This window comes from Ischnura elegans, chromosome X (genome assembly GCF_921293095.1).
Source record: "Ischnura elegans chromosome X, ioIscEleg1.1, whole genome shotgun sequence".
Lineage (NCBI taxonomy): Eukaryota > Metazoa > Arthropoda > Insecta > Odonata > Coenagrionidae > Ischnura > Ischnura elegans.
In genome coordinates, this window is record NC_060259.1 from 89,455,649 (window position 1) to 89,482,131 (window position 26,483).

The 26,483-nt window shown below is 39.5% G+C and overlaps 1 protein-coding gene across 7 annotated transcripts in view; it reads left to right on the forward strand.

Annotated features, from left to right (window-relative positions):
- The window catches only part of LOC124171645 (microtubule-associated serine/threonine-protein kinase 3), an 831,728-nt gene that overhangs the window by 149,958 nt on the left and 655,287 nt on the right, over window positions 1–26,483 (forward strand). For all 7 annotated transcript variants that reach the window (XM_046550857.1, XM_046550862.1, XM_046550859.1 and 4 more), the window contains exon 4: window positions 20,487–20,645. In XM_046550857.1, the coding sequence (XP_046406813.1) occupies window positions 20,487–20,645 (159 nt within the window). The remainder of the gene's footprint in view (window positions 1–20,486; window positions 20,646–26,483) is intronic.

Here is a 26,483-nt window from a genome sequence, read left to right on the forward strand (position 1 = left end):
TTCAATAAAAAATTTTCGAATGCAACAAAAACAATGACGCTACCGGCTGTTAGCCGGCGCGCCGGCTATTTACCTTAAGGAAAATCGTATCAAACCGGCGAATCGCCGTCTATTTACCCGAATGGGTTAAAAGAGGTGCTTTTCCTAACGGATGATTAGGGAATTCGTTTTTCCCCCGAACAATAATATACGACTTTACTTCATGCTAGGCGGTACTTCGTTTGGGCATTTCCTTTTTATTTGTTAACCACTCGTGTCCTGGCACCCCCCGCCACGAGCCAGTTGAGGTCATTTGCGGGATAGCATGTAGATGTAAACGTGTTTTCACCCGCGATACATTTCAATGGGTTTTCATGGGATGCCAATCGCGTCGCAGGCAGTGGAGCGATCCGAATTTCTAAGATGAAGTAATAAATGGTTGGGGCGAAGGGGACTACGAAGAGGCGGCCTCACTCTAAATCGCGGAAGTTTTCTTCATTTCGGCCGTTTCAATTTCAATTCGTTTTCAAAAACTTTCGCTATGAGTTCCGAGCAATCTATTTATGCTCAATACTTTCATAATGTGTGCAATCGCGCGGAATAGTTGTGAAAAATTGAGAAACCATTAGATCATATCACAGGGAATATGAATTTTGGTGAAGAGCCCAATCAATAGCTAATGCATCCGTGACATTCGGACATCTTTGGGTACTCAAAGATGGCGCATGTACTTGGAGTGGACGTAGCTAACGCATGAATGGATGCGTTATCTGCGTGCGTACTCCACTGCGTTGGAACTAGTTGTACGCAAAAACATTAAAGTGGACACATATTAGATACGCATCTAAGTTCTCGCTGTTTCCATATATATGGCACTAGCAGCGTTTGGTGGTCGATTTTAATATATCGAAAATGCCATGAATCAAGGTTAGACATTTGGTAAACAAACAGCTCGACGACTATGGTGAGTTTTTTTTGGCGTCATATCCTAATTTTTGCGTGAAAATGTCCGAGTTATTGATAAGTAACCATCATTTTCAGGAAGAGATGATTTTCTTATTTTTCAACGAAAGCGGCGGATGAAGTGCATCGAGCACACCAAAAAGTTGACGCAAATGCTGCTCTAAGTGAAACAACGTGCCGTGATTGGTTCCGTCGACTCAAAGACGGCCATTTCAGTGTTGACGACCGTCCTCGTGAATAGGGGAAGGTTGCCTAAATCGCACTAATTTTGGAAAAATACGAATTGGCTCAAAAATAAGTGACGAAATATCAGTTTTTAATGCTGCTTAATATGAGAATTAATGTCTACTTCTCTCATAATTTTCTGGGACAATCAACTCCAAGTTGAACACATGTATAAAAATTCAACTTCATACCTCTGCAAACGATGCGATTAAGGCAACTGGTTTCCCAAATCGCACCACTGGAGGCCAAAATTAGGAAATGATGTTTCAACGACAATGAAAGACAGAGACCAAAGTTATTTAAGGTTATTTTTTAGATCCTTTATCTGAGCAAATATGTGAATTAAAATACAAGTAACATAAGGAACGAAAAAAGTTTAATAAGTCATATCTTTGACATTAATAATAGATGTAGTTTTTTTTTGCTTGGCAAAAAATCTGCAATAATTGAAACAAAATTTACAAGTCTTTTGTAGAAGTGTTTATGCTTTGGAATAGTCTTCTCATAGTAGCTTTTTTAAGACTTCTTACATCACACAGGTATAGAGAGACACGGTGCGATTTGGGAGCGACTGCCATTTTATATGAAATCATTTCCACTGCCTAAACACGTGATCATGCCACGCTATTAACAGCACTAAATGAAACAAAAAAGACTTCAAAAACATGATATTTAGCTAAAACTATGTAAATAAAACTTATTTATTTTCAATATTCTTGTAAAAAGACGAAAGAAAAAGCAGAAGAGACACTTCATTTCTTATTTCCTACGCTACTGACTTGTCACTACACTGGTGGCCAAAATTGAAGTGTGGTTTGCTTAGTGATGCAGGAAGTTCCAAATGCAGCCAATAGATTGCATATATATATATAATATATTGGTTTATAGCATGGTGGTGCGATTTGGGAATCGGTGCGATTTAGGCAACTCTCCCCTATGATCAAGAACCTTTAAAGACGCTGAATTGGAGGCATTACTACACATGTCAAACTCAATAAGAGCTTGCTTATACATTAGGGGTCATTCACCAAGCCATTTCCAAGCGATTAAATGCATTGCGAATGCGCGAAAGCAAGGAACTTGGGTTCCTTATGGAAGACAAAGTGGTTCTACAGCATGAAAACACTCGACCTCACATTCCAACCCGGAAATGCTCAGTTGGGAAGTCTTTATCCACCCGACATATATTACGATCCCCCAGATATTATGCCGTCCGGTTACAACTTGTTCCGTTCGATGGCACATGTTCTAACTGATCAATAGTTACGCTCATATGAAGACATAAAAAATAGCTTGATTCGTGGATCGCCTCTAAAAATGAACGAAAATTTTTACTGTTACGGTGTAGTAGCTCTGACAAAATTATGGGGAAAAGCAGAAGCTATCGGTTATCAATTCTATTAATAGAGCATTTATAACAATTTTTTCATGATTAAGTTTTATTTTCATTGAAAAAAAGAGAGAGAACTGAATTGCACACCTAATAATACATCCTTCAGGTATTTCATTTTCATTCTATTTCTAGCATTGGGAATAAATGGATCTTAAATTTTGTATTGTGTAATATGAGGATTATAGATTTAGAAAATATAAAGGGAAACATTTCTTCGTTTTTCGATCCGTCACCTACTTCTAGAGCTATCTCCGGTAAAAAATAGACGGCCTTAACACTTCCGAAGGTAAGTAAATGACGGCAACAACTCATGCCAACCGGTTTACCACTTATCTGCTACCCTTCGATCTCGTGCATGGACCCTGTGCGATTGATTGCTCTTCATACTCTTGAGAGCGATTCTTTCCCTCAACGAATAATTGAGTCAGATCTCCTTAGAAGAGACTTAAAAGAGAATGGCTGGATGAGGAGGATATTTTCCCCTTAAATTATCTTTCCCGTCAACCTACCAAATTGAAACGAACAAACCCTGCGGTTTTGGGTCCGAATGAATGAGTTGATTTTGAGAACCGATCAAAGAGCGAGCAAAACGGTAACATAAATCGAGTACATGCTAAACGGATTAAATCTATGGAAGAGGACTATGGGGGCATAGGCCTTCATCTCTTCCCTATAGTTCTCTTGGCCACGAATCTTTTTGCAATTGAAAAATAAAAGGAATATGGTCGATTAGCGGTGAGTTCGCCCAAAAATGACATTGAGAAAACAGGGAGTGTCTGTAGGTACTTTTCCGCATGAAATTAAACTAATTTTTGGGATTCAAACCGTTAACGAGGAAAAAACCTAAGAATTCTGGATGAGCAATGACTAAATCAAAAATATTTTCACCTCGACTGCATCTCACAAATGTCCAAGGAAATGATTATGAATGATTAGTCTATATTTTTAATTAATCAGGAGCGTGGAAGTTTATTGGTTAGAGAAATGGCTTGGCTGCTGATCGAGAGGTCCTGAGTTCAAAATTACGGGTGAAGCCTTCAGACACTTCACATCAAAATCCTCGGAGTGACCCACGCCCTATCCTGAATGGATGGAGTGCACTCGCCTGTGGCCTAGTTTGGGGTGAACTTTAACTTCCCCTAAACAAACCAATTTCGGGCAGAATCACCAAAGAAGTGAACTCTTAATCCTTTTCCTCTAACCTCACTAATTCACTATTCCAGTTTGAATTCGAAAATCCTTCTTAGAAAAAGTAAACCTCATGTGAGTGTTGACCTGACATCCACTCGTGTCGAGTGGGTTTAGTCGCTCTCCACCGCTCATATCCTGGGGGTGGTATAGATCTAGCAGAAGTATTCTCTGATGCTTTCCCGGCGTACAGCGTCTCAGAAGGCTACTCAGGTTTACCACCGGGGAATGTAACGTGGTGAAAAGCTCGAGATAACTCTCAAAGATTAAAAGGGATTGCTCGATCCCTGCTGGAAAACTTTGTGGAAAGCAGTACAAGCTTCGTTCGTGTCCCCCTGGCCCCCGATGGTGCATTACTCTAAGATCAGGCTAATCTCAATGCCCGTGCTCCATCCCATCCCTTACATTCTATCAAAGCGGAAAAGATCTATTCTGCCAGTATTCTATCCTGAATACCCCTTGGGGTAGCAAGATAATTGGCTTTTCATCCCACACCAAACAGCTGGATAAGTTGTAGAGTCTTCTATTTCATTGTATAAACCGAATGAAATTTATGATCCCGTCGGCCCGGGTTCAAATCTCAACGGTGGCAGAGTTTTCAGTTATCCCAATCCGTGCTCGAATGTTTTGTGGATGGCACTTCAAGTGCAGCTCTCCGTCCGTCGGATGGGACGTTCAGCCGGTGTCCCCTCGACGCCTTCAAGTCATGAGCAATCTACGTATGACGCCGGGTTTCTCTCCTCTCTTTATTCCCGACACTTCCCTAAGGTTAAATTGAATGAAGCTGTTGGTGCTATCTCCCTGCTTTCCTACCCTCCTTTGAAAGAAATGAATTCCCCAAGGCCGTACCCTTTGCTGGGCAAAAAACGGGACATGAAAGTTAAGGATCATGGTGGTGGGTTGGGAAGTAAGAAAGGATGTCAATGGAGTGAAATGCAACCATTGAGACAGAAAACACATTAAAAACATACTCATGCAAGCTCACTCACGCATCAAGCAGATTCGTCAAGGGAATCATTTTTAAAATATTTTTTATTGTCAATTTCATTTGAGTGAGTGGGTCACTAGCGTAAGCGAAAGCTTCGCAAACCTTAGTGATTATGTGTTTGAGACTTAGGCGGAAATTTCTTTCATAGGCAAATCTGCTAGGTGCGTGAGTGAGCTAGTACGTTAGTAAGATTCATTGTATTTTCAGTTTAAATTGTGTTTCACCCCACAAACATCCTTCCTTACTTCCAAAACACGCCCTTATACTTGCCCTCCCTGTTTCCCTTTTTTTCAGCAAGGAACACGAAATTTATTTTTTTCAGCTGCGTAAGGGCCGTAGAACGTTAATATACTTATACTACCATTCTTCTGTGCAACTAGTGCTTTGTGAAGGGCAATTACAGAATTATAGCTACGACTAACTATTTGACCATCTGTTGATCAAAAAATGGTTCAAAAGTATTAAGATAATCCGGAGGACTGAATAAGCGGCGCAGAGAAGAATGGCTGCATGAATTTAGAGATTTCATTCTTTTTCATAAAATACAGTAAGATAAATCTCTATCCATTATCCTTCTCTGTTTTTTGAGATCCTGAGCTCGGTTCCTTTTCAAATTCCGCTAAGTTCCGGCGACAGGTTCACACTAATCAGCCTTCATTGCTGAAAAATTACGACCACTTGCTCATCAAATTCTTCATCTTCATTTTTTCCTGCTTTTAAAACAATATCTCTACTTTAGCTTTAAGATGGCGACTAAACAAGTTGTCAACCGAGCCACTGTCTTCATCCCCTGATTGCTCGCATACTTCCTCATGCAAACAGAATGTGTCATTCTATACACGAAGAAAGCAATTCATCCATGCAGTGAGACAAAAAAGGGCCAAGTGTAGAAGACTTTAGAGAAGACAAAAAGAAATTGGACTAAGTTCATAGTCGAATTATTTCGAAAAGTTTACTGATCCTAACCTTGAAATTAACCCACATCTTTATCAAACCACCGACTAATCCCGCGCGGTGAATCTAGAAGCCTCGGAAACATTTGCAAATCATCGCCGCGGTAATCTACGAGTCAACATTGTTATTATTTTAATATCATTTAATAATATTTTATATGAAAATAAGCCGTCAGCATTCTGAAAATATTAAATTATATGAAAATATTCATTACATGAAAATAAGCTTTACACATTCTGAAAACGTTCAATTCAGAAAGTTTTGTTTAGAAAATTGCTTTATGATGAAATATAGTGCTAAAAATTGCAACCGCTAGCGGAATAGGACCACATGATGAATTGATACAAGTAACACCCAGCGGTGCCAAACAACACCATTGATGCTTATCTTCACATATCTCACTTTTGAATCGCCGGATACTGCTAATTTTTTCATAAGTATTAATTTGTACTTTACAAATAACGAAAACATTACGATATAATTATTGAACTAATAACTGTAGGCAACAAAACACTTCCCTCGATCGAGCACCGATAACTCACGGGTCCGGAAAAAAAAACCTTTTGCTGTAAAATTAACAGGACTATCCGATGTGTCGAAAAACACAATTCTCATTGAATGAATAAGAGAACAAACCTTCAAAGTACGTGCAACGAAACGTACGCTAAGAAGCACATATTATATACATAGCAGGAGTTAGGCTCGGCGCTGCACTGCAGTGCTATGTGGCATCCGTGGGGATTGACGGCAGTGGCGGCTTGCCCCTAAGGACTCTCGGACGCCGCCCCTCCCTAAGTTTTGAAAAAGGAAAAAAATTAAATACCCATTCAATTATAAATATAAATCTAATTAATGGAAGTGTTTTTTCAATCGCATGCATCGAAAATGTCGGAAAAAACACTCAAAAATAGCGCGAGAATTTCGCAATTGTAGCCGCGGGGCGCTGGCCAGAACGTCCCAATCAATCGCCATGCAGTTACATGAAGAGTTGTAGTAGTGGGGGCTGCTGGTGCTATGACGCGTCTAAGCTTGTGCCTTATGGAAGTCTTGGGACACCGCCTGAGCATGCACAGAACGGCTATCTAGTGAGTTGACATCGCCGCGCCGCCCGGCGGCCGTATAATCTTGGTGTTGCAGTGTTGCTGAATACCTTGTTTTGGTGACCAGTTGACTTATTATGTGTAAATTGTTTTAATTTTAATAGGTTTAGTCATGGAACGTGAGATCACTCAGGACTTGCGGTAAGCTAGAAAACCTTAAAGTGGAAATGGAAAGACTGAATATCGACGTGCTAGGAATCAGCGAAATGAAATAGCCTGAGGAGGGAGACTTTTGGAGTGGAAGCTATAGGATTATACACACAGGATCCCTGAACGGTAATGCTGGGGTTGGGACAATGCTCAGAAAGAGCGCCAGAATGCGTGTGAAAAGCTTCCTACAGTACAATGAAAGGATAGTTATGGTGAAGATAGAGACTAAGCCGGTAGATACCGTAGATGTACAGGTCAACATGCCCACGACAGACTACAAGGATGAAGAAGTTGGAGACGTCTACGATGATATAAAGGAAGTAATCAAAAAGGTAAGGGGTGAAGAAAACCTTATTGTTTTAGGTGATTGGAACGCTGTCGTCGGCGAAGGCCAGGATGGAAGAATAACCGGAAAATATGGATTAGGAAATAGAAACGAAAGAGGAGAAAGGCTGTTAGAGTTCTGCACAGAACACAAATTAGTGGTTGCCAACACTCTATTTAAGAATCACATGCGAAGAAGATACACATGGAAAATGCCAGGAGACAAAAGAAGATTTCAACTAGACTATATTTTAGTGAAGCAGAGGTTTAGAAACCAGATAAAGGTATGTAAAAGCTACCCGGGGGCAGATATCGACAGTGATCATAATCTAGTGATGATGAAATGCCATCTGAAATTCAAGAAATTGAAGAAATCAGCAAAGAACACCTGGCAATTAGAGAAACTTAAGGAGCTAAACAATCAACAGGCCTTTCAAGAAGTAGTGGAGCGCAAGACAGGACTAGATCAGTCTGAAAACTCAGTTGAGAATAACTGGACTACCATAAAAAGTGGATTTCAGGAGGCCACTAGAGAAGTTCTAGGGAGAAGAAAATGTGCTAAGAAAAAGCCATGGATCACGGATGAAATCCTAGACCTCATTGAAGAAAGGAGAAAGTATAAGAATACGAATACTGAGGAAGGACAGGCTTGCTACAAGAGAATAAGGAACGAGATTTGCCGCCAAGCGAGGAAAGCCAGAGAAGCGTGGATGAGGAACATATGTGAGGACGTACAAAATAACCTCGTAAAAGGGAAAAAGGAAGCGGCCTATAGAATAGTGAGGAACCATTTCAAGGAACGAAACATAAAATGTAATAACATAAGGGACAGGAATGGAAACATTCTAATTGAAAACGAAGACAAAGCCGAGAGATGGAAGGAATACCTGGAGAAATTATACAACGGGAGCAAACTTAGCTCAAAAGTTCTCGAAGAGGAAAGTGAAGTTGAAAAGGATGACATTGGAGCAAGCATCTTAAGATCGGAATTTGACGCTGCAGTAAGAGACCTGCGAAAGAATAAGGCCCCAGGAATAGATGACATTCCAGCAGAGTTAATAAAAAATGCAGGAGAAAAGGTCTTAACTCAACTGTATAAAACTATCTGCGATATTTACTCAACAGGATATTTACCTAGTGACTTCGAGAAGAACATCATCATTCCCATACCCAAAAAGAAGAGAGCTGAGAAGTGCGAAGAATTTAGGACCATGCGTCGAAGATTCTGACAAGAATCATTTACAGGAGAATTGAACGAAGAACAGAAGAATTCCTGGATGAGGACCAATTCGGATTTAGGAAAAGCAGGGGCACTAGGGAAGCAATTTTGGCTCTTAGGATGATCATAGAGAAGAGAATGGAGAGTAACAAACCAACCTTCATAGCATTTGTCGATTTAGAGAAGGCCTTTGATAACGTGGAATGGAATTCAATGCTTAGAATTTTGAAAGAAATCGGTGTACTCTACAATGATCGTTGATTTTTCATAGATTGTATAAAAACCAAGTAGCTGTGATCAAATATGGACCAAACGGTGCAGAAGCAAGAATAAGAAAAGGGGTGAGACAAGGTTGTGCGCTTTCCCCCTTAATTTTTAATGTTTACATAGAGAAAGCCATCAACGAAATCAAGCAGAAAGCTTCGGGTGTCAATATCCACGGAGAAAAAATAAGTATGCTGCGATTTGCTGACGACATAGCAGTCATAGCCGAGACAGAGAAGGATTTGAAGAAGACGTTGACAAACATGGAAAGGACAATGGCCAGATATCAGCTGAAAATCAACGAAAAGAAGACTAAGATATTAGTTTGCAGCAAAAGAGAGGAGGCTAAAACAAACATCAACCTAGGACAGCATAAGCTTGAAGAGGTGAACGAGTTCTCTTACCTGGGAAGCCGAATTACCAGCGATGGACGGAGCAAGAAAGAAATACACAGTAGAATAGCGCAGGTGAAGAGGGCTTTCTACAAAAAGAAGAATCTTCTTACAGCTGAAAATACCAGCATAGAAGTAAGGAAACAATTCATCAAATGCTACGTATGGAGTATGTTTCTCTATGGAAGCGAGGCTTGGACGTTGACAGCAGCAGAGAAGTCAAGAGTGGAAGCATTCGAAATGTGGTGCTACCGAAGAATGATGAAGATAAAATGGATTGACCGTGTGAGTAACCAGGAAGTGCTAAGGAGAGTGGGAGAAAAGAGAAGCCTCCTAAAAACATTAAGCAGAAGAAGGGACAACTTAGTTGCCCACATTTTGAGGCACGATAGTCTGATGAAGACAATCGTTGAAGGACAAGTGGAAGGGAAAAAGGACGGCCCCGAATGAGTTATATAGGACAGGTTATAAAGGATGTAAAAGAGAATAAATATGTAGCTATGAAGAGATTAGCGGATAGGAGAGAGAAATGGAGAGCTGCGTCAAACCAATCTTAGGATTGTTGACTAATGATGATGAGTTGTAGATGAGTTATTCAAGTAAGCAATTGTTAGTGTTTTAGTGTTAGTGATTGTTTTGAGTATTCGTGAATCATAATGGTCTCAAGATTCCCTTAAAAACTCAATAAAATACACAAAATATTTTTTTTTAATTGATGCGGTGGAGTGTGCCCCTCCCAGCATTTGACTCATGAGCCGCCACTGATTGACGGGTTAATATTTCGGAGTCTGCCGCGTGAACGGCGCTGAAATATATTCATGAATTGCCAAGAGAAAATCCCTTGAACTGGAAATCGAACCACGGACCTTTGCTTTACTGGGCCACTGAGCAGACCACTACGTTGTTCAGGCTCATGATTTCTTTTCCAACCCATTGACGACATCCTTAGGTACAACGGCCATGGCAAATGAAGAACCTGGAAAGTGTAGTGGTGTGCTCTGTGACCCGGAAATACATAGGTTCGTGGTTCGATTCCCGGTCCAGATGAAGTTTTACTCATTTTAATTGTTGTGCTTTCTTCCTAACCTTCCTACTCAACTCCTACAATTATCTGGCGTTTGCCACCTACCATGTGTGCACAGGTGAAATCATGGCGGTGGCTAAGATTTTCTCGAGTTTGTCCAATCTCTACGCGGGTGCTTTGTGGGAGTACTTCGGCTTCGTGATTTCAATTACAGCACTCCGGTCGTCGGAAGAGACGTTTAGCCTTGTTCTCATTGACGAAGTAAAAGAGCAGACTTAAAGTGACGCCGGTTTTCTCTCCACATTTCTACCCTAAGACGCTAGTGATGTGAGCTATGGGTCGTCCACTCAAAATACCTATCCAATTGGTATTTTGTGGACATATTTTTTAAACACCTATCCTCCGATCACTCGCGAAATGTCTCAGGAAAGAAAACTATTTAACAGATTATGCATGATCAGGGCGTCGTAAATCGAACCAATGAACCAGATTTAGGAAAATCTCGTATTTCAACAGCTACAAAATGACCGTAATTTGGTCTTCCTAGCCTCAAAACATGAACAATGTCATTAGAACATTTAGGATTCTAAAATGATGCAGGAACTTCAAAGACTAATCTTTCAAAGGCGTTACAATTACGGTCGGGAATCAAAGTGGATTATTTTTTCATCATGCCATTTACTCATCTATCTTACATTAATTGCTGCCTATAATCGCTTCAAAAATCTGTGATAGGCATTTAGTTTCTCTACCTATTTATTTTACAATTATTCTCCAATGGGCAATCTTGTAGCCAGCTCCTTGTGACGCATGTTAGTGTACTGTGCTTGCGTAAACTATTCTCACCTATCCGGTTTTTTTCTGAAATGAAAATGCTACCAGTAATAGTTTTTAGGAATAGCTCCCGGATTTAAGGCGTAAAATGTGTAAAATTAAAAATCGGATAACAGAGCCTCTAGTAAGCGCAAAGGAATCGTTATCTATGATATGACGAAGAAACGTCAATGAAATTCAATATTTCTACATAAACGCTTAAACTTTTCGCTAATTTTTATTCATGTATATGAGGCATATTTGCTTTAGATATGAAACCATTGTTAAACCGTTTTTCCTGTGGAATTATAAAAACCTTGATGAGAAAATTGTTCTTTGAATGGCAACTTCAATGTAATAAGTGGATTGTTATGGCGCGCTAGAAATTTTCCTAGAATTAGAGGTGGTGTTATCGCGATTTTCCACACGTGAATAAGTAAGGAGCCAAGCAAAGAAAGCTTATTTGAAGGATTTTAAAATAGATTTAGGAGTATTGGGAGTCATTAAGAATTTGTGAGCCGTTTAAATAAATGCAAAGCTTGAATAGGTACCCAAACAATAAACCGTAAAATATAACGCTTATATCTCACTTTCAATCAGCCTGATTCGGATTGATAAATTTTATTCGGAACGTCGTCTTTGTGGATCGAATGAAATGAAAAGCAGGTGCGTGCAGTTAAGAATAAATAAATATCTAGAAACATGGCATAGTGAGCAAGGAGGAGACAAAAAAGCTTACTTGATATGCAAAATTCTGGCGACGAAAATATATTTCAGACTTAGTATTTTGTTGAAAATGTCACTTTATATTTGACTAGATTCAATTTATGCCGGCCTCGGTGGTGGGGGTGACGTCCTTGCCGGACAAATTGGAGGTCGTGGGTTCCAGTCCCGCCCGGGTAGGTTACCTCTGTTACATACAGACTGTCCCAAGGGTCGTGTGTCATTTTTGACCTGTAATTTTAGTAACTTTCCATGGAGCAATGTTCATGAAATTTGGCACACTTATGGGGAAAGGTCCTAAGTTTTGTTGAGTAGAAGCAAAATTTTACGATTTTGACCTTTTGACCTCACAATTCGGGTCCAAACCAAAATTTTGAATTTGCCTTATGGGGTTTCAATGTAAAAAAAATCGAGATAGAAAAATGTCTGAATTTCATTGACCAAGATGTCAATTCTTAGGGTTTCGGACCCGAGAAACCCGAAAATAACACTTTTATTGACGAAAATTCTACCGTTGACCCAGTAAGGTCACCGTCAAGGTCATGAGGGTGACAAAAAGAATGGCATACCAACAAAGGTGTCGATCCATGGGTTTTTTAGGGTGCCCAAGTCATTGGTATTGTCCAAATACCCGTATTATTCACTAATTGACCTCCAAGGGTCACACTGGGGGTCAAAGGTCATAGAGTTAAACGTCAGGCCATCATGGCAACCAACATGTCAAACCATAGGTTTTGAAGGGTGCCAAAGTTGGTTAGGCAGTTCATAGGTCCGTATTGTTGGTTTTTTGACCTCCGAGGGTCACAATGGGGGTCAAAGGTCATAGAGTTAAACGTCGGGCCATCATGACAACCAACGTGTCAAACCATAGGTTTTGAAGGGTGCCAAAGTCGGTTAGGCAGTTCATAGGTCCGTACTGTTGGTTTTTTGACCTCCGAGGGTCACAATGGGGGTCAAAGGACATAGAGTTAAACGCCGGGCCATCACGAAAGCCAAAGTGTGGAACAATGGGTTTTAAAGGGTGCCAAAGTCGGTTTTTCAGTTCATAGTTCCGCATAACAGATTTATTTGATCTCCGAAAGTCATAATGGGGGTCAAAGGTCATAGAGAAAATATGCAATGCGCTTACCCCCCCTTCCTTCCAAAATTTTTCCATTTCCTCGTAGTCTTTTCCGACATGCCTCCCTTGCCCTCTTAGTTTCACGCCACAGTTTATCATTTATTTCTCTAAATATTCTTTTGATTTACCGCTCAAGGTGAAATACAAAACTCCGTTTAAAAAGATATTGGCTATGTCCGAAACCATAAGGTAAAACATAAAAGAAATGGATAAATTCAATTTTATTTTGATTGTATCATGAAATGTGATAAATATTTAACCTTTAAAGAGAAATATCATAAAACGACAAAACTAATAGCATTATAAACTGAAATGTGAACATGGAGTTTTCCATTGTGCTAGTCAACAATCCAATTAGAGAAATGGCTTTGAATGCCATGCTCTTCTTCTCAAAGCTGCACCATTACACTTTCTAGGACTTCAAGTTTAGAATATTTAAATTTTGTCTCAACGCACACCTGGAATTGTTCAGTACACGCTGCGCGGACAATAGTGCTCAGCGGCAAATGCATCTTAATGAAAATGCCAAGACGTAGCCACAACTGCATGTCTCTGCTTTGATGAGATTGTTGGGTGTGGACATACCCAACCAATGTGCAAGTTTGAATGTGAAGTGAGGTCCTGATAAATTTGCTGCCGGTAATGTTTGCAGGCCCTGGGACAGGCATGGGGAATTGCGGTCTTTACAGTCAAATACTTTACAGTCAGTATTGCAGTCTTTACTGGGACTTTTTTTAACTACTTACTTAACATATTTTTAGGACTTTCATGGGAAAAACTCGCAACCCTTAATTTGACCGTACCAATGGAGGTCTAATACTTAAATGAAAAGCGGCATAAATGGGTTTTGCTATTTGCTTGTTAATCTTGAAAACCAATAGGATTTCAGCATAGTTATCAAGAAAGTCTTATGTGGCGTTAGACCTCCTTAGGACCTTCTTTGAAGAGAGATGTAGTGGAAGAATGTGGACACAGAGTCGGGCAAAAGGATGTCTTGGGAAATAAATAATCAACAACGGCGTGAAATTAAGAGGGCAAGGGAGGCTTGCCAGAAAAGACAGTGGATATGTGTGCTACGCCACTCACTTATTCACCCTTCAAAACATTTGGTTGGGGAAATTAGTTTTCCTAATATTTCAAAACATACATCTATGACTTTTGACCCCCATTACGACCCTCGATGGTAAAAAAATCGACAATATGGATCTACGAACTGTAAAACTGACTTGGGCACCCTTTAAAACCCATGGTTCCACACATTGGCTGTCATGATGGCCCGACGTTTAACTCTATGTCCTTTGACCCCCATTGTGACCCTCGGAGGTCAAAAAACCAACAGTACGGACCTATGAACTGCCTAACCGACTTTGGCACCCTTCAAAACCTATGGTTTGACACGTTGGTTGTCATGATGGCCCGACGTTTAACTCTATGACCTTTGACCCCCATTGTGACCCTCGGAGGTCAAAAAACCAACAATACGGACCTATGAACTGCCTAACCAACTTTGGCACCCTTCAAAACCTATGGTTTGACATGTTGGTTGCCATGATGGCCTGACGTTTAACTCTATGACCTTTGACCCCCAGTGTGACCCTTGGAGGTCAATTAGTGAATAATACGGGTATTTGGACAATACCAATGACTTGGGCACCCTAAAAAACCCATGGATCGACACCTTTGTTGGTATGCCATTCTTTTTGTCACCCTCATGACCTTGACGGTGACCTTACTGGGTCAACGGTAGAATTTTCGTCAATAAAAGTGTTATTTTCGGGTTTCTCGGGTCCGAAACCCTAAGAATTGACATCTTGGTCAATGAAATTCAGACATTTTTCTATCTCGATTTTTTTTACATTGAAACCCCATAAGGCAAATTCAAAATTTTGGTTTGGACCCGAATTGTGAGGTCAAAAGGTCAAAATCGTAAAATTTTGCTTCTACTCAACAAAACTTAGGACCTTTCCCCATAAGTGTGCCAAATTTCATGAACATTGCTCCATGGAAAGTTACTAAAATTACAGGTCAAAAATGACACACGACCCTTGGGACAGTCTGTATATTATTACAGAAAGGTATTTTTTGTCATTCCGTATATGCTTCGTTACCATTAAACCCACAGTGATAAATGGGATATCATTTTAAACGTTGATTCACCGGCTTCTGATGAAAAATACAATCTCAATCTCAGATTCCACTTTTTACCCATTAATTTGTCTTAAAATTTTCAATTTTTCCATGTCGATTACTCGCTCGAGGTAAATCGACATCTCACTTTTTTCAATCTTAAACACGGATTAAAAACCCGTTAAATTCATAAGTAAAACAAAGAAACGTAACATTAGCAGGCGAAAATATTTTTTTTCATCTAAGTGAAAGTGCGAAATTTTCGCACGAGTTACCTAGGTAAAGGCATAAGTGTTTGCGGATATTTATCATTAGATATTGCTAACCTCGATGCAAAGGCTATTGAGTACTGTGTTTGGGGTACTCGAATATTATGAAAATGGTCAATAGCAAAAACGCATCATGGGTAGAACGCAAACCTCACCTTATTACGTCGACAATCGAGTGAGGGCGGTGCCTGAGTATAACATTGGAGAAACGTCGGCCATGGAGAATCTCAACCGGTGGGGAACCTGAGAGGAACTCCTTCAACTTGTTCGCCGGGGAAACTTACGACCTTATTCAACTTTTAAACGTTTGCCCTAAACAGTGGCGTAGCCGGCAATTTCGTTCGGGGGGGAGGAGGGGGGTCCAAAGCCAGGGGGGAAAATATTCGAAAAACAGGGTACTAAGTAATGGGTTTTAAAGTAACTTGTAACACTTTTCATAATCGAACAAACTTCATTTGTTAAAAAATATTTGGTACGTTAATGATTTTTTAACATTTTGTTTTCTTTTATGAAGGAAAATTATTGTGTTTTTACATTTCGGGGGGAGGGGGAGAGGGGTTCGGAATCCTACGCCACTGGCCCTAAAATTTCAATTTTAACCCGAAATTTTCCGCACGACGCCTCCATTTGCAACTAAGCTTTCCCAACGTAAATTGCCGTGACTAAAAAAATTATTTTACCAACATTTGCATCAGCCCTCCACCACTAGACATTGAAATATTATATCGCGCTCGGTGAAGCAGGGCATCGACTAGGAAACCGTGTAAACTAGAATTCACGTCTTGGCAATTTTCATTGCACACGTCTGCTTTCGAAGCTAAATTTCACTGAGCACATACATTTTTTACCGATGGCTAATTACACAGTGGATCCACCTACCCCCGCTAGCATATAAAACGAATTTTTAATACTTGTTCCCATTATCCGAGAGAGTTTGAGTGACAATGAAAAAGTAACGTATAATTCCTGAATTTCCACAAACCCAGAAAAATATGTAAGTAATCACAAGGAGCCAAGTGACTTTGCGAGAGGTGAGGAGTGCTCGTCGTTGACGCCTCCTTATGATAGGGTACCCGTAAAATTAAAAATTTGCGCGTAACAAGTAGCCCGCTCAAAAAAGAATTAATAATTATTGCACTTATTCCATGCCTCTTTCGTAGTATCAAATTTTTGTGCACACGCATTTGTATATCACATCACAATTCGTGACACTAACCGCAGACTTTGGGACACTTTTGCGTAGGAGAAATAACGATTTTTGTCAAGAAAGGTAGCTGTTCACTCGCAAATTAGACTGGAGGGACACAAAATGGTGAGTAGAGAGAGAATAAAGACTTACTGTGGTAAATTCTTCGTTCGACCCTCGCGGATGGAGATGCACTGTTGTCAGCGTTGTCCGCGACGTCCACTCCCTGCCAGCCTTGCTTCGACACTGGTGAAGGCGTGAGAGCGGTTTGTAGTGAATATGAATGAGCAGCTGAGCGTCGAATTTCTTAGAGGCCATCAGTGGTTGAAAATTTCTTGTTGGCCGGATAATAAAAAAAATTATTGACTTATTTGTATTTGTAAAAATTCTTGGTAGAGTAATTAAAATTATCTTATCCGTAAACGCATCCTTTGTATTACCTGTATTGCACTATGATGAGCGCATCATTCCAAGAGCGGGAATATGAACTCTCGGAAAGTTATGTATTTTTGAAAATGTTTCCCAACCACTTTAGCTTTTCATGTAACTGTAATCCGTAATTTTTATCGCAATTTATCGCACTTTAAGTATAAAAAGTTATGACTTACTTGTGAATATACAAAATTTTGAGATTGCTAATTTAATTTCCATCTCATTGCGAAGAAATATTTATTAATTCTGTAATGGTCGGTTCAACTTATCATTTTAGCATTACCTTATTAGCCGTAACCTTTGGTTATTAAATCGTCTTTTGGTGGATTTACTTATGCACTGTGCAAAGATACATAATTTTTTAAATATGTGGCGTCAATGTTTTGTATGTTCTACTATTAAGAGCTCTTTAAAATTTCAAAATGTGAGTTGAGATAAGGTCTTGCTCCATTGAAACAGAAAATGTCTATTTTCAACACTGTACCCAAATCCGCTCGATATTTTGGTCTTAACTGATTATGAATTTTTATATATTTAGTTACCATCTCATTTGGAAACTTACTTCCTAAAAAACGAAAAATTTATTTCTAAATAGTTTCATCATCTAAATAGTATACATATATTTGTTGCTCATTTTTAAAAGAGCGTTGAAAACTGACTTTGGAGGACTCCACGATAGCTTTTTCGTCGTTACAATATGCTTGGTATTGTGTTCAAAGTGAATGAAGTCATGTTGAAACGTTTCTTTTCCGTGTACTAGTCTTTCAAATGAATGTTTGACATAAAATAAGAGACTCTTACAAGCTCAGGGATTGAATGAATATCCAATGGAAAGTGCTGTAAAACATTTATTCATCAGTTCATCGTGATGAATTACTAATCCATCCATTTATGTTTGCACCCATATGTGGATTTAGGAGGGAGGGAAAAGGGGGCACGTGCCCTCCCCCAAACGCTTAAAAAATAGCCAAGAAGACATTTTGAACAGGGTTATTATTAAGTTTGTTTCATTATTTATATTACAGAGCCTCGATCATTTAATTTAATATTAATAACTTCTATATCAAAAGAAAGAGTATATTTTCTACAGTAGGTAACTGTCGTCTTTTGCTTTGAATCTCTAATATGAGAATACCTGTTAGACCCTTGTGCCCCCACAGAAAAAAATCGTCGATCCATCCCTGTTTGCACCTAGTTAATTTTTCTAAGGACCTCACACTTTGCATTTCATATTCTTCAAATAATATTCTAATAACTATAGTTTGGCAAACTGGTTGTGGAAAAAATTCTTTTCACTTTTGTAAATCACATAGAATCACGACGGAAGTCGATAATCGGTAGAGTCACTGCGAGCCTCAATTTTTAATCTCAATCATACCAAATGATCAAGAGGTGCCCAGTATTTTGCGAGAAATTATTCTCACTTTGCTGAGGGCATTAGCGCGCCATAAGTATTTGAGAACCTCGCGGTACATTTAGTTGAAATAGTTGACGGAGAGGCGACACCTCGCTGAACCATCCTCCTCTGCGGAGTGCGACCTCAGATTACGCTTCAACCTCCAATTACGTCATTAGTTTCGATCGGTTAGTTACTTATTTTGGCGGTGAGTACGAACTGTCTGAATACTCAAACTATCACTCAAAACTCAAAAACAACTCAAATAATCACTCAAAGTTATTGGCACACTTAAAAACGATTTCACAGTCCGACTAGTGACGAAAATGTGTATAAATGGTGCCTGTATAGGTAAAATTGTATCGGAAGTTGTTTTATCATAAGAATATCAATTCTGTCATATATTCTATCTTTATCATAATATCAATTCTAACGAGTACCTACATCACCCTTGTATTTTTTAAAGTTATTCTTAATATTCATGAAATGAACTATGGAAAATAATACGAGGCAATGAATCATAAAATCTTTAATCATAAAATGCTTTCATCAATTAACTTTCAAAGCAATTTTAGCTTATATCAAGCTTTTTTAGCTGACAAGGAGCACAGAGTAAAATTGTATCCACGAGAATTTCCAATAATGCTATGCGTTCAGGGTATAGCGAAATCCCACCTGCCGAAAATTCATTCCAAGTGAAAAGAAGTCTTTTTACCACATAATTTCGCGGTTTTCCATCACAAGTTGACGGGGCTATGACAACTGGAATGGTCGATATATATTCGCTTGCGTGGTTATTCATCAAAAAATAAAATTTTAGTACTTTACTATTATCGGTGTTAAATGTTGGGAGCTATAACAGTGAATTACTTTATCGAAGGCCATAAACTTCACCTCTCTCTTGTATACGTAAATGCTTTTATGTAGGCATATTTTATGAACATTCAGTTGGAGTCATGAATTCATCTTAGAGTAATGAAATCTTATTAAGCTGATACAAGTACGGATATCATTATATTCATTTTTTACTTTATCCGATGCTCTATAGCCTTAACTTTCTCCTAATACACGGTGCACTGTGTAGTGGCTTCTCTACTTTTAAGATCCTCCCCGCAAAGATTCAAATTTTTAAGAGTAAATGTTCCTCTTTACTTGGTTGATCTTAAATGAATTCATTAAGGAGGGTAAGAAATAAGGTTATTTGCTTCCACTTTCATTTTTTAGTGGTATGCTATTTGTGTTAGCATAGTTTTTTATCCTATACGTGTATATTGTGTTCCTTTTCTTTGCTCTTCGGAAATCTGGCTTTTAATTCAGTTATTTTTATTCTCATTTTTCTTTACAGGCAATTGCCTACTTGTCTATACTTGTAAAGTTATGCATAGCAAATTGTACTGTAGGTAGGCCGCGACACCATCATGGAGCTGCCGCGGTCTGCGCGCGCGGCGAATGCATCGATTATGTTTTGTTTGACGCTAACGGTCGTAGTTGATTTCTTTAGATGGACACTCTAAAAAGTTTGATGTAATTTTAACGTAAATATCTCGAGGTAACACGGTGATCCTTTTTTTAAAATCCTACATGAACACAAAATTTCTATGAAAAACAGGGTCCGCCATTTTGTATCGTATTGGCCACAAATACTACAACTGAGTCGTGAAAGTTAACAAAAACTAACGATAATAAACCGCTTAACAATATTGAAAATTTTGGTTTCTATTGAATTATTACAGAAGGTGTGGCATTAATTTTAACATGCAGAATTTCGAAAAAAAATCGATGCGGGCAATTTTTACGAAATTTGTTCAAATTTGAGGCCAAGTAATTTGTTTAAAAAAGTAACCTACGAAAAACGCTTTGTATAAAAAAAATTTGCGTTTCTAAAGTATGTTCGCTAAAACCCATCCCGAAGTTCGCTCTGAGAAAATGGCTTGGTGTTGGAACTGGTTAACACGCCTGACCAGCAATCGGGAGATCCGGGTTCGAATCCTGTAAGATAAGTCTAATATTTTTTCTTGGCGAACTTCATCCGTTCATCCGAACTTTATCTTTGCACCCGTGCGCGTGACTGCGTACAAAGTCGCTTGTTCCTGCAGTACTCTAATATTCAATTAATTGATTCAATAAGTAAGTTAATTAACCAAATGGATTTAATTTTAGATTCCAACGGTTTTGCTATTGCTAATTATAAGTATTTATTTCAACGATTGATTGGTTGTTATTTTTTCTCACAATTGGAATTAATCTTTCTTCACAGGATGCGGGCGGGGGCGGTGCGGACAATCGCTTCGAGGTGTCTCTCAACCGGTGGCGGCGCTGGCGTCGTTCCATGTTCAGCCGCTGCTCGTCGCTACCGTCGCCACCTCCACGCCTCGCCGAATTCGCCAAGAAGATCGGCGCCGAGAGTGTCCTGCAGGTATTGCCTCCATTCCCTCAATCAAACTCGATTTGATCGATGGATTATTCTTCCTCATAGGATAATCCTCTAAAATCGCTGGAACATTAACGGATTTGCCTGGCTTCGCTATTTAGTTGGGCCCTTCTCGCTTCGATAGCGTTAAGGTGTTTTTCTCCGTCCCGTCCCTTCCTTCCCCATCGTACCCCAGAGGCGTCGACGGGCTCCTATCGCGGCGGCGCCTCTTTCCTTTTTCCCTCCTCTCCACCCGGGTGATCGGGCGTATAAGTCTCTGACTTGGTTCCCGGCCCCGGTGTGTTGTATCCTCGAAGGGCTCCCCTTGAGCCCTTATTCTCTCTTGTCCTGCAGGTATTTTCCCCATTCCCTCTATCAAACTCCTCCGGTATGTGAGTCTTTGACGACACAATATCCACGCGTCGAAGGCGCGGTACGTTGCTGCATCTGCGAATCTACAATAGGGGAGTTTCCTTCATCATAGAAAACGAAAGCCATTGTTTGCGATTCGCTACCCACCATTAGTGTATTCATAATATACAAATTATTTGGTTTTAGAAATCCCAGTTTAGACGAACGTTAATGGTCAATTTTAACCGCATTTGAAAAAGGCCAGATTGGCGCCCATGCGATGCCACTCCAAGTGACGTCACAGGGACCTAGTTTCTATACGAGTAGATAGGAGTTTTACACCGTCTGAGATGACCAATGCATGCATGAGGCACAGAGCTCAGGGAAGCATCTCTTATTAATCACCTATTAAAACTGCCGATGGTCGGAAAGTTTCCTTCATTTGATAAGTTATTAATAATGCTTATTTTAGCCAAGCGCTACCTGCTAGCAGCCTGCATCACATTGGCGCATACATACTCGCCCCAAGGTCACTTCACACGGCGGTAGCTGGAACCAGAATTACGTCAGACGGGCGTTTCCCAGCATTCATACTTAGCCGCTGCGTTTTCGCGCGCTTGAAAATGTTCACTTTTCATTTAATCGCAAAAAATAGATATCGTCATTTAAAAATCTAAAAGTGTAAATTTCGTACTCCGGGAGTAATATCTTTCGATTTAGGCAATAAAAATATAATAGGAAACCTCTGCGAGGAGCACATTTTTGTTTCTTTTCCTGGCGTATTTTTCATTTGCTGCCCTTTCATCAATAGAAGTCTTAATGAGACTGAATCTGGTTTAGACCAAAAACCCATAGGAAAGACTCAAAACAGCCCACTTGGGTATTTATGTGCTCATACTAGATTTAAATATTGGTATTTGTATGCAATAAAGAGTGGTATTTTGATCCTGAGTGAACAACTAAGTCCTTAGCCCTGAATTACATCAAATTTTGTTTCAGAATCATGGCTCAGGGAAGAAAAACATTAGATATATCAGGATACGGGATTAACCTCGGATAGAATTCCACTTCCTCAGAATGCACTGCGTAGTGCATATTGTGATACCGCTAGTAATCCTAATATATATATGTAATAAAAGTATCTGAGGCAGCGGTATTTAGAAGAAGAGCATCTTGAGTTTACGATAAATTGATGGCACTTTTTGTTAACTTATTCACATCTAAGTTATTATTTTTTAGGGGAACGTGGTAACATGATGAAAGGAGCACTTGACTGCTGATAGAAGGGTCACGGGTTCAAATCCCTGTCGAAGTTTTGAACATCCTTAGATATAACCAACTAAGAGCGAGGTTGCATAGGGAAACGAAATGACCTTTCTGCTCGGAATTTTAAATATACATGCGCGGATTCAGATTTCACCTCAACCAGTCAATTTGCCAAAATTAAAAAAAATATTTACCTCAGTGGGGTAGACAGGGATTTATTTCGGGGGTCCAAAACAGGGTTGGGAAATGTTTGAAAAACAGGGTAAAATGTTGAAGGCTTTAAACTGTTTTAACACTTTTCATAATCTAAAACAGGGATCTCCAAAATACGGCCCGCGGAGGGCTTTCATCCGGCCCGCGCACTCGTTTCAAGTAGCGCGCGATTCTCGCTCGTTTAACTCTGTTTGACGCCGCTAGGAGCATTGCAGGTCTGTACTGCACGACAAAGTCGCCTTCAACTGTTCCTAAATAAGAAATACGCCACCGAATACTTCAGTAGACGTTGGTATCGAATACTTCAGTCATCGACAGATTTGCTATCCGGCCCGCGGGGCGATTCGGAGCTTTGAATGTGGCCCTCGTGTCCTAGTAAATTGGAGACCCCTGATCTAAAAACGTCATTTTTCCAAGAAATCTTACGTAAATTCGTGAATTTTCAATATCTTCATTTCTTTAATGAAGGAAAGGCATTGTATTTTTATATTTTGGGAGGGGGGGACTCCCCGGACCTCCCCCCTCGCTACTCTACTAGTTTGCGTAGAGGATAGAAAAATGTCAAAACATTTTTATCAGATCATTTAAGCGGGATGTTATTAGTTTTCAAAAATAAAATATGAACAAATGCTTTTTTATTATTATTTCCTTTTTTAAGCAATTTACATCCCCGCGAGAAGTATATTATTTCCATTTTTTCCTTTTCTTGTATCATTTGCTGGCATTTCATTAATAGAAAGTCAATACTTAATTAGACCAAAAAGCCATAATTTGCGACTCACGTTGCTCCCATGCCGAGCTTAACTTTCGGGTTTACCAACCAATCTTAGGGTAGAATCACTGGGTAAGAGAGAAAACTGTAGTGATCATATCACTTTAATGGACCGGGATTCAAATCTAAATCACCCATTTAGCGGTAAGCTTTTCCTAAAATTTTAAGTTCGAAGACAAACTATGACTAGCTATGTTGAATAAAAACTTTTGGACTATGTCGCCGCGTCAATTCATGGGTGGTCCCAATGTTTCCCGACCGATGCTGGTCGCTTTCTCAAGGGATTCTCCCAATCAGAATCCCTTGTGAAAGCTTCCATCATCGGTCGGGAAACGTTGGGGCCACCCATGAATTGACGCGGCGACTTAGCCCAAAGGTTTTTATCCAACATGACGAGTACCCGCGAAAGTTATAACGAAAAATTATGACTAGCTGTTTACTCGACCAATCATTTGGAGCCTATATTTGGAGACCCGGTTTTGTATTTGAGTCAAAGTGGAAAAATATTTGACGGTAAATGTAAAATTTGGCTGATTATATTCATAAGTGATATTTTCGAAGGGAAGTCATAGTGCGAGTGAATAACTATCCACAATCACAGAGATCATATTGACTCGCTGCCAGTTCTCCAGTTAAGTGAAGACTTCCTGCTCGCGCGTAGGCAAGCATATCGACACACTGTCTGAGGGAACGATCCCAGGAAATTGGAATCCCAAACTCAAAGCAAGCTCATTATATGGAGCATAGAGCTTACCAGATAGGCTGTTGAAATCCTGCCCTCAACCATACCAGTAGGAGGAGGGCGTCAAGTTGAAGAGATTTGATGAGACTCAATGTTGTTTACGAAATAATTAGGTAGAGTATAGGGATAGGGTGGTTTCCTATTATTTTTTATTGCCTAAATCGAAAGATTATTACTCCTGGAGTACGCATTTCACGCTTTTTGATTTTTAAATGACGATATCTATTTTTCGCGATCAAATGAAAAGTGAAAATTTTCAATCGCGCGAAGAGGCGACGGCTAAGTATGAATGCTGAGAAAAGCCCGTGTGACGTCAGTCTGGTTCCCGTGGCGCATTGTGAGGTGGCCAGGATATGCGCGCCGCTGCGATGCAGGCTGCTAGCAGGTATCAGAGCACCCTGCTAGCAGGTAGCGCTTGGCTTAAATAAGGATTATTAATACCTTATCAAACGAAGGAAACTTTCCGACCGTAGGCAGTTTCAATAGGTGAATATTCAGACATTTTTCCCTGAGCCCTGTGCCTCATGCATGCATTGGTAATCTCAGACAATGTAAAACTCCTATCTACTCGTATAGAAACTAGGTCCCTGTTACGTCACGTGTAGTGGCATCGCATGGGCGCCAATCTGGCCTTTTTCAAATGCAGTTAAAATTGACCGTTGCCATTCGTCTAAACTGGGATTTCTATAACCAAATAATGTTTATATTATGAATACACTAATGGTGGGTAACGATTCGTAATCAATGCTTTTCGTTTGCTTTGATGAAGGAAACTACCCTATTGTAGCATCTGGCATTTGTTCCCTTCTCGTTACATCGCTGGCAATAAACTATCGAATCAAACACGCGAAAATTATCTCCCCTCACATTAGTTTACCAAAGTCTCAGTTTGCTACAAGCCGCTAAGCGACCACAAAAACATTTATCGACTATTATGTACGACTTTCTCCCGTGGAATGATAAATTTATCATGCGGAAACGGCCAGCAATTTTTAGTTTCTTTATTAATTTCAATGTACTTTCTCTGAAAAAGATTTAACCAGTGCCTTCACCGCAATTCTGATTTCTTTAACAAAGCCTCTAGGTTAGGATATGTAGTGGTACATTTCATGCGATTGGCCTCACTGATAAAACAAATTACCTAAGTCACGGTGAAGCAACTTATTTGCAAAAGGTTGTCGAGTGAGATATGTCCAAAAATATAAAATATAAAATTTCCAAAACAAATTGGCTCACGAAGGAACAGTTGACGTGCCAGGAAATCTACTTGGGAAACATGGAAACCTACTACGTAGAACGTTTGGCTGCTGATCGAGGGGTACCCTTAATTATTGAATTTAGAGCTACATCAACCCATTCTTAGGATTGATCTCTTATGATGACTATGATGGTGGGAGATTAGGAAGGATTAAATTAATAGCTGTGGAATAATGGTCGAATTTTGTTCACATGTAAAATAAAATACTCTGACTAAAGGGAATGAGAATGATCGCTGGGAACGTGTGTTGAAGCTCTAACTTTGCCGGGGGCATCATCCTGGAAACCAGTTTTTCTTTTTACCGTTCGTAATGTTCTTCTCATAATACCTGAGCTGAATACATTAAGAGTTGTATTTTTTTAATAAAGAGCAAATAAACCTCATTTTTTCATTAGAATGGATTAAAATCGATGACATGTTGCAGCGCTATTGAGATACGGAAGATAGAAATGATGAATCAAATGAGGGAATTTTTTTGTTAGAAGACTTTTTAATATTCCTGCTACAACATATCACCTACATTTTAATTTAGGCGTATTTTTGTTGCGACTAAAAGATTTTCATGGCAATGCAATAACCCATTTCATGCATCCTTTTTGTATTTCTTCTTTTTATTTGGAGAAAATGTGGCATGGTTGGCTTTTTCTTTCCAATCATATTTTCCATTTCCGTTTATTAAGAGTATAGCCGAATTGGAATTTCAGAATTCATGTAAAAGCATTATACCGTAAGCTGTTCGTACCCTATATACCCTTGCATAATAATAGGCAGAGACAGAATGAAATGTTAGCATAGAATAAGCATTAAAATTATTTTTTGACATGGGTTGAAATAACAGTACATGTTACAGATGGCTTTGTAGACGTCCCTCCAAAGTAAGCCAGAACGAATTTTTTTGGCCTTTATCTCACAAACCACATAATTTACCCCCTAAAAATGAATAATTTCCCTTTGATCACTGTGCATTTGCTGATGAGAAATTTGAAGAAGCTATCTCTCGTAACGGGGGGGTCTCACAATAGCCAATACTCGCTTTAATGCAGTTCCTATGACCATGTATTTTGAAAGCCTAACCTGTCTCACACAAATGAAGGCAACAAACAATAAGCGTGTGAACTAAATTGCCACAGCCATGTACAGTCGGATTCAGAAGTATCGCAACGAATGAAGCGATGCCACTTTCGCAGCAGGTTGGAAATGGAGTTTCGGTATTTTCTATGGTACCAGTAGGAGGGAAATTTG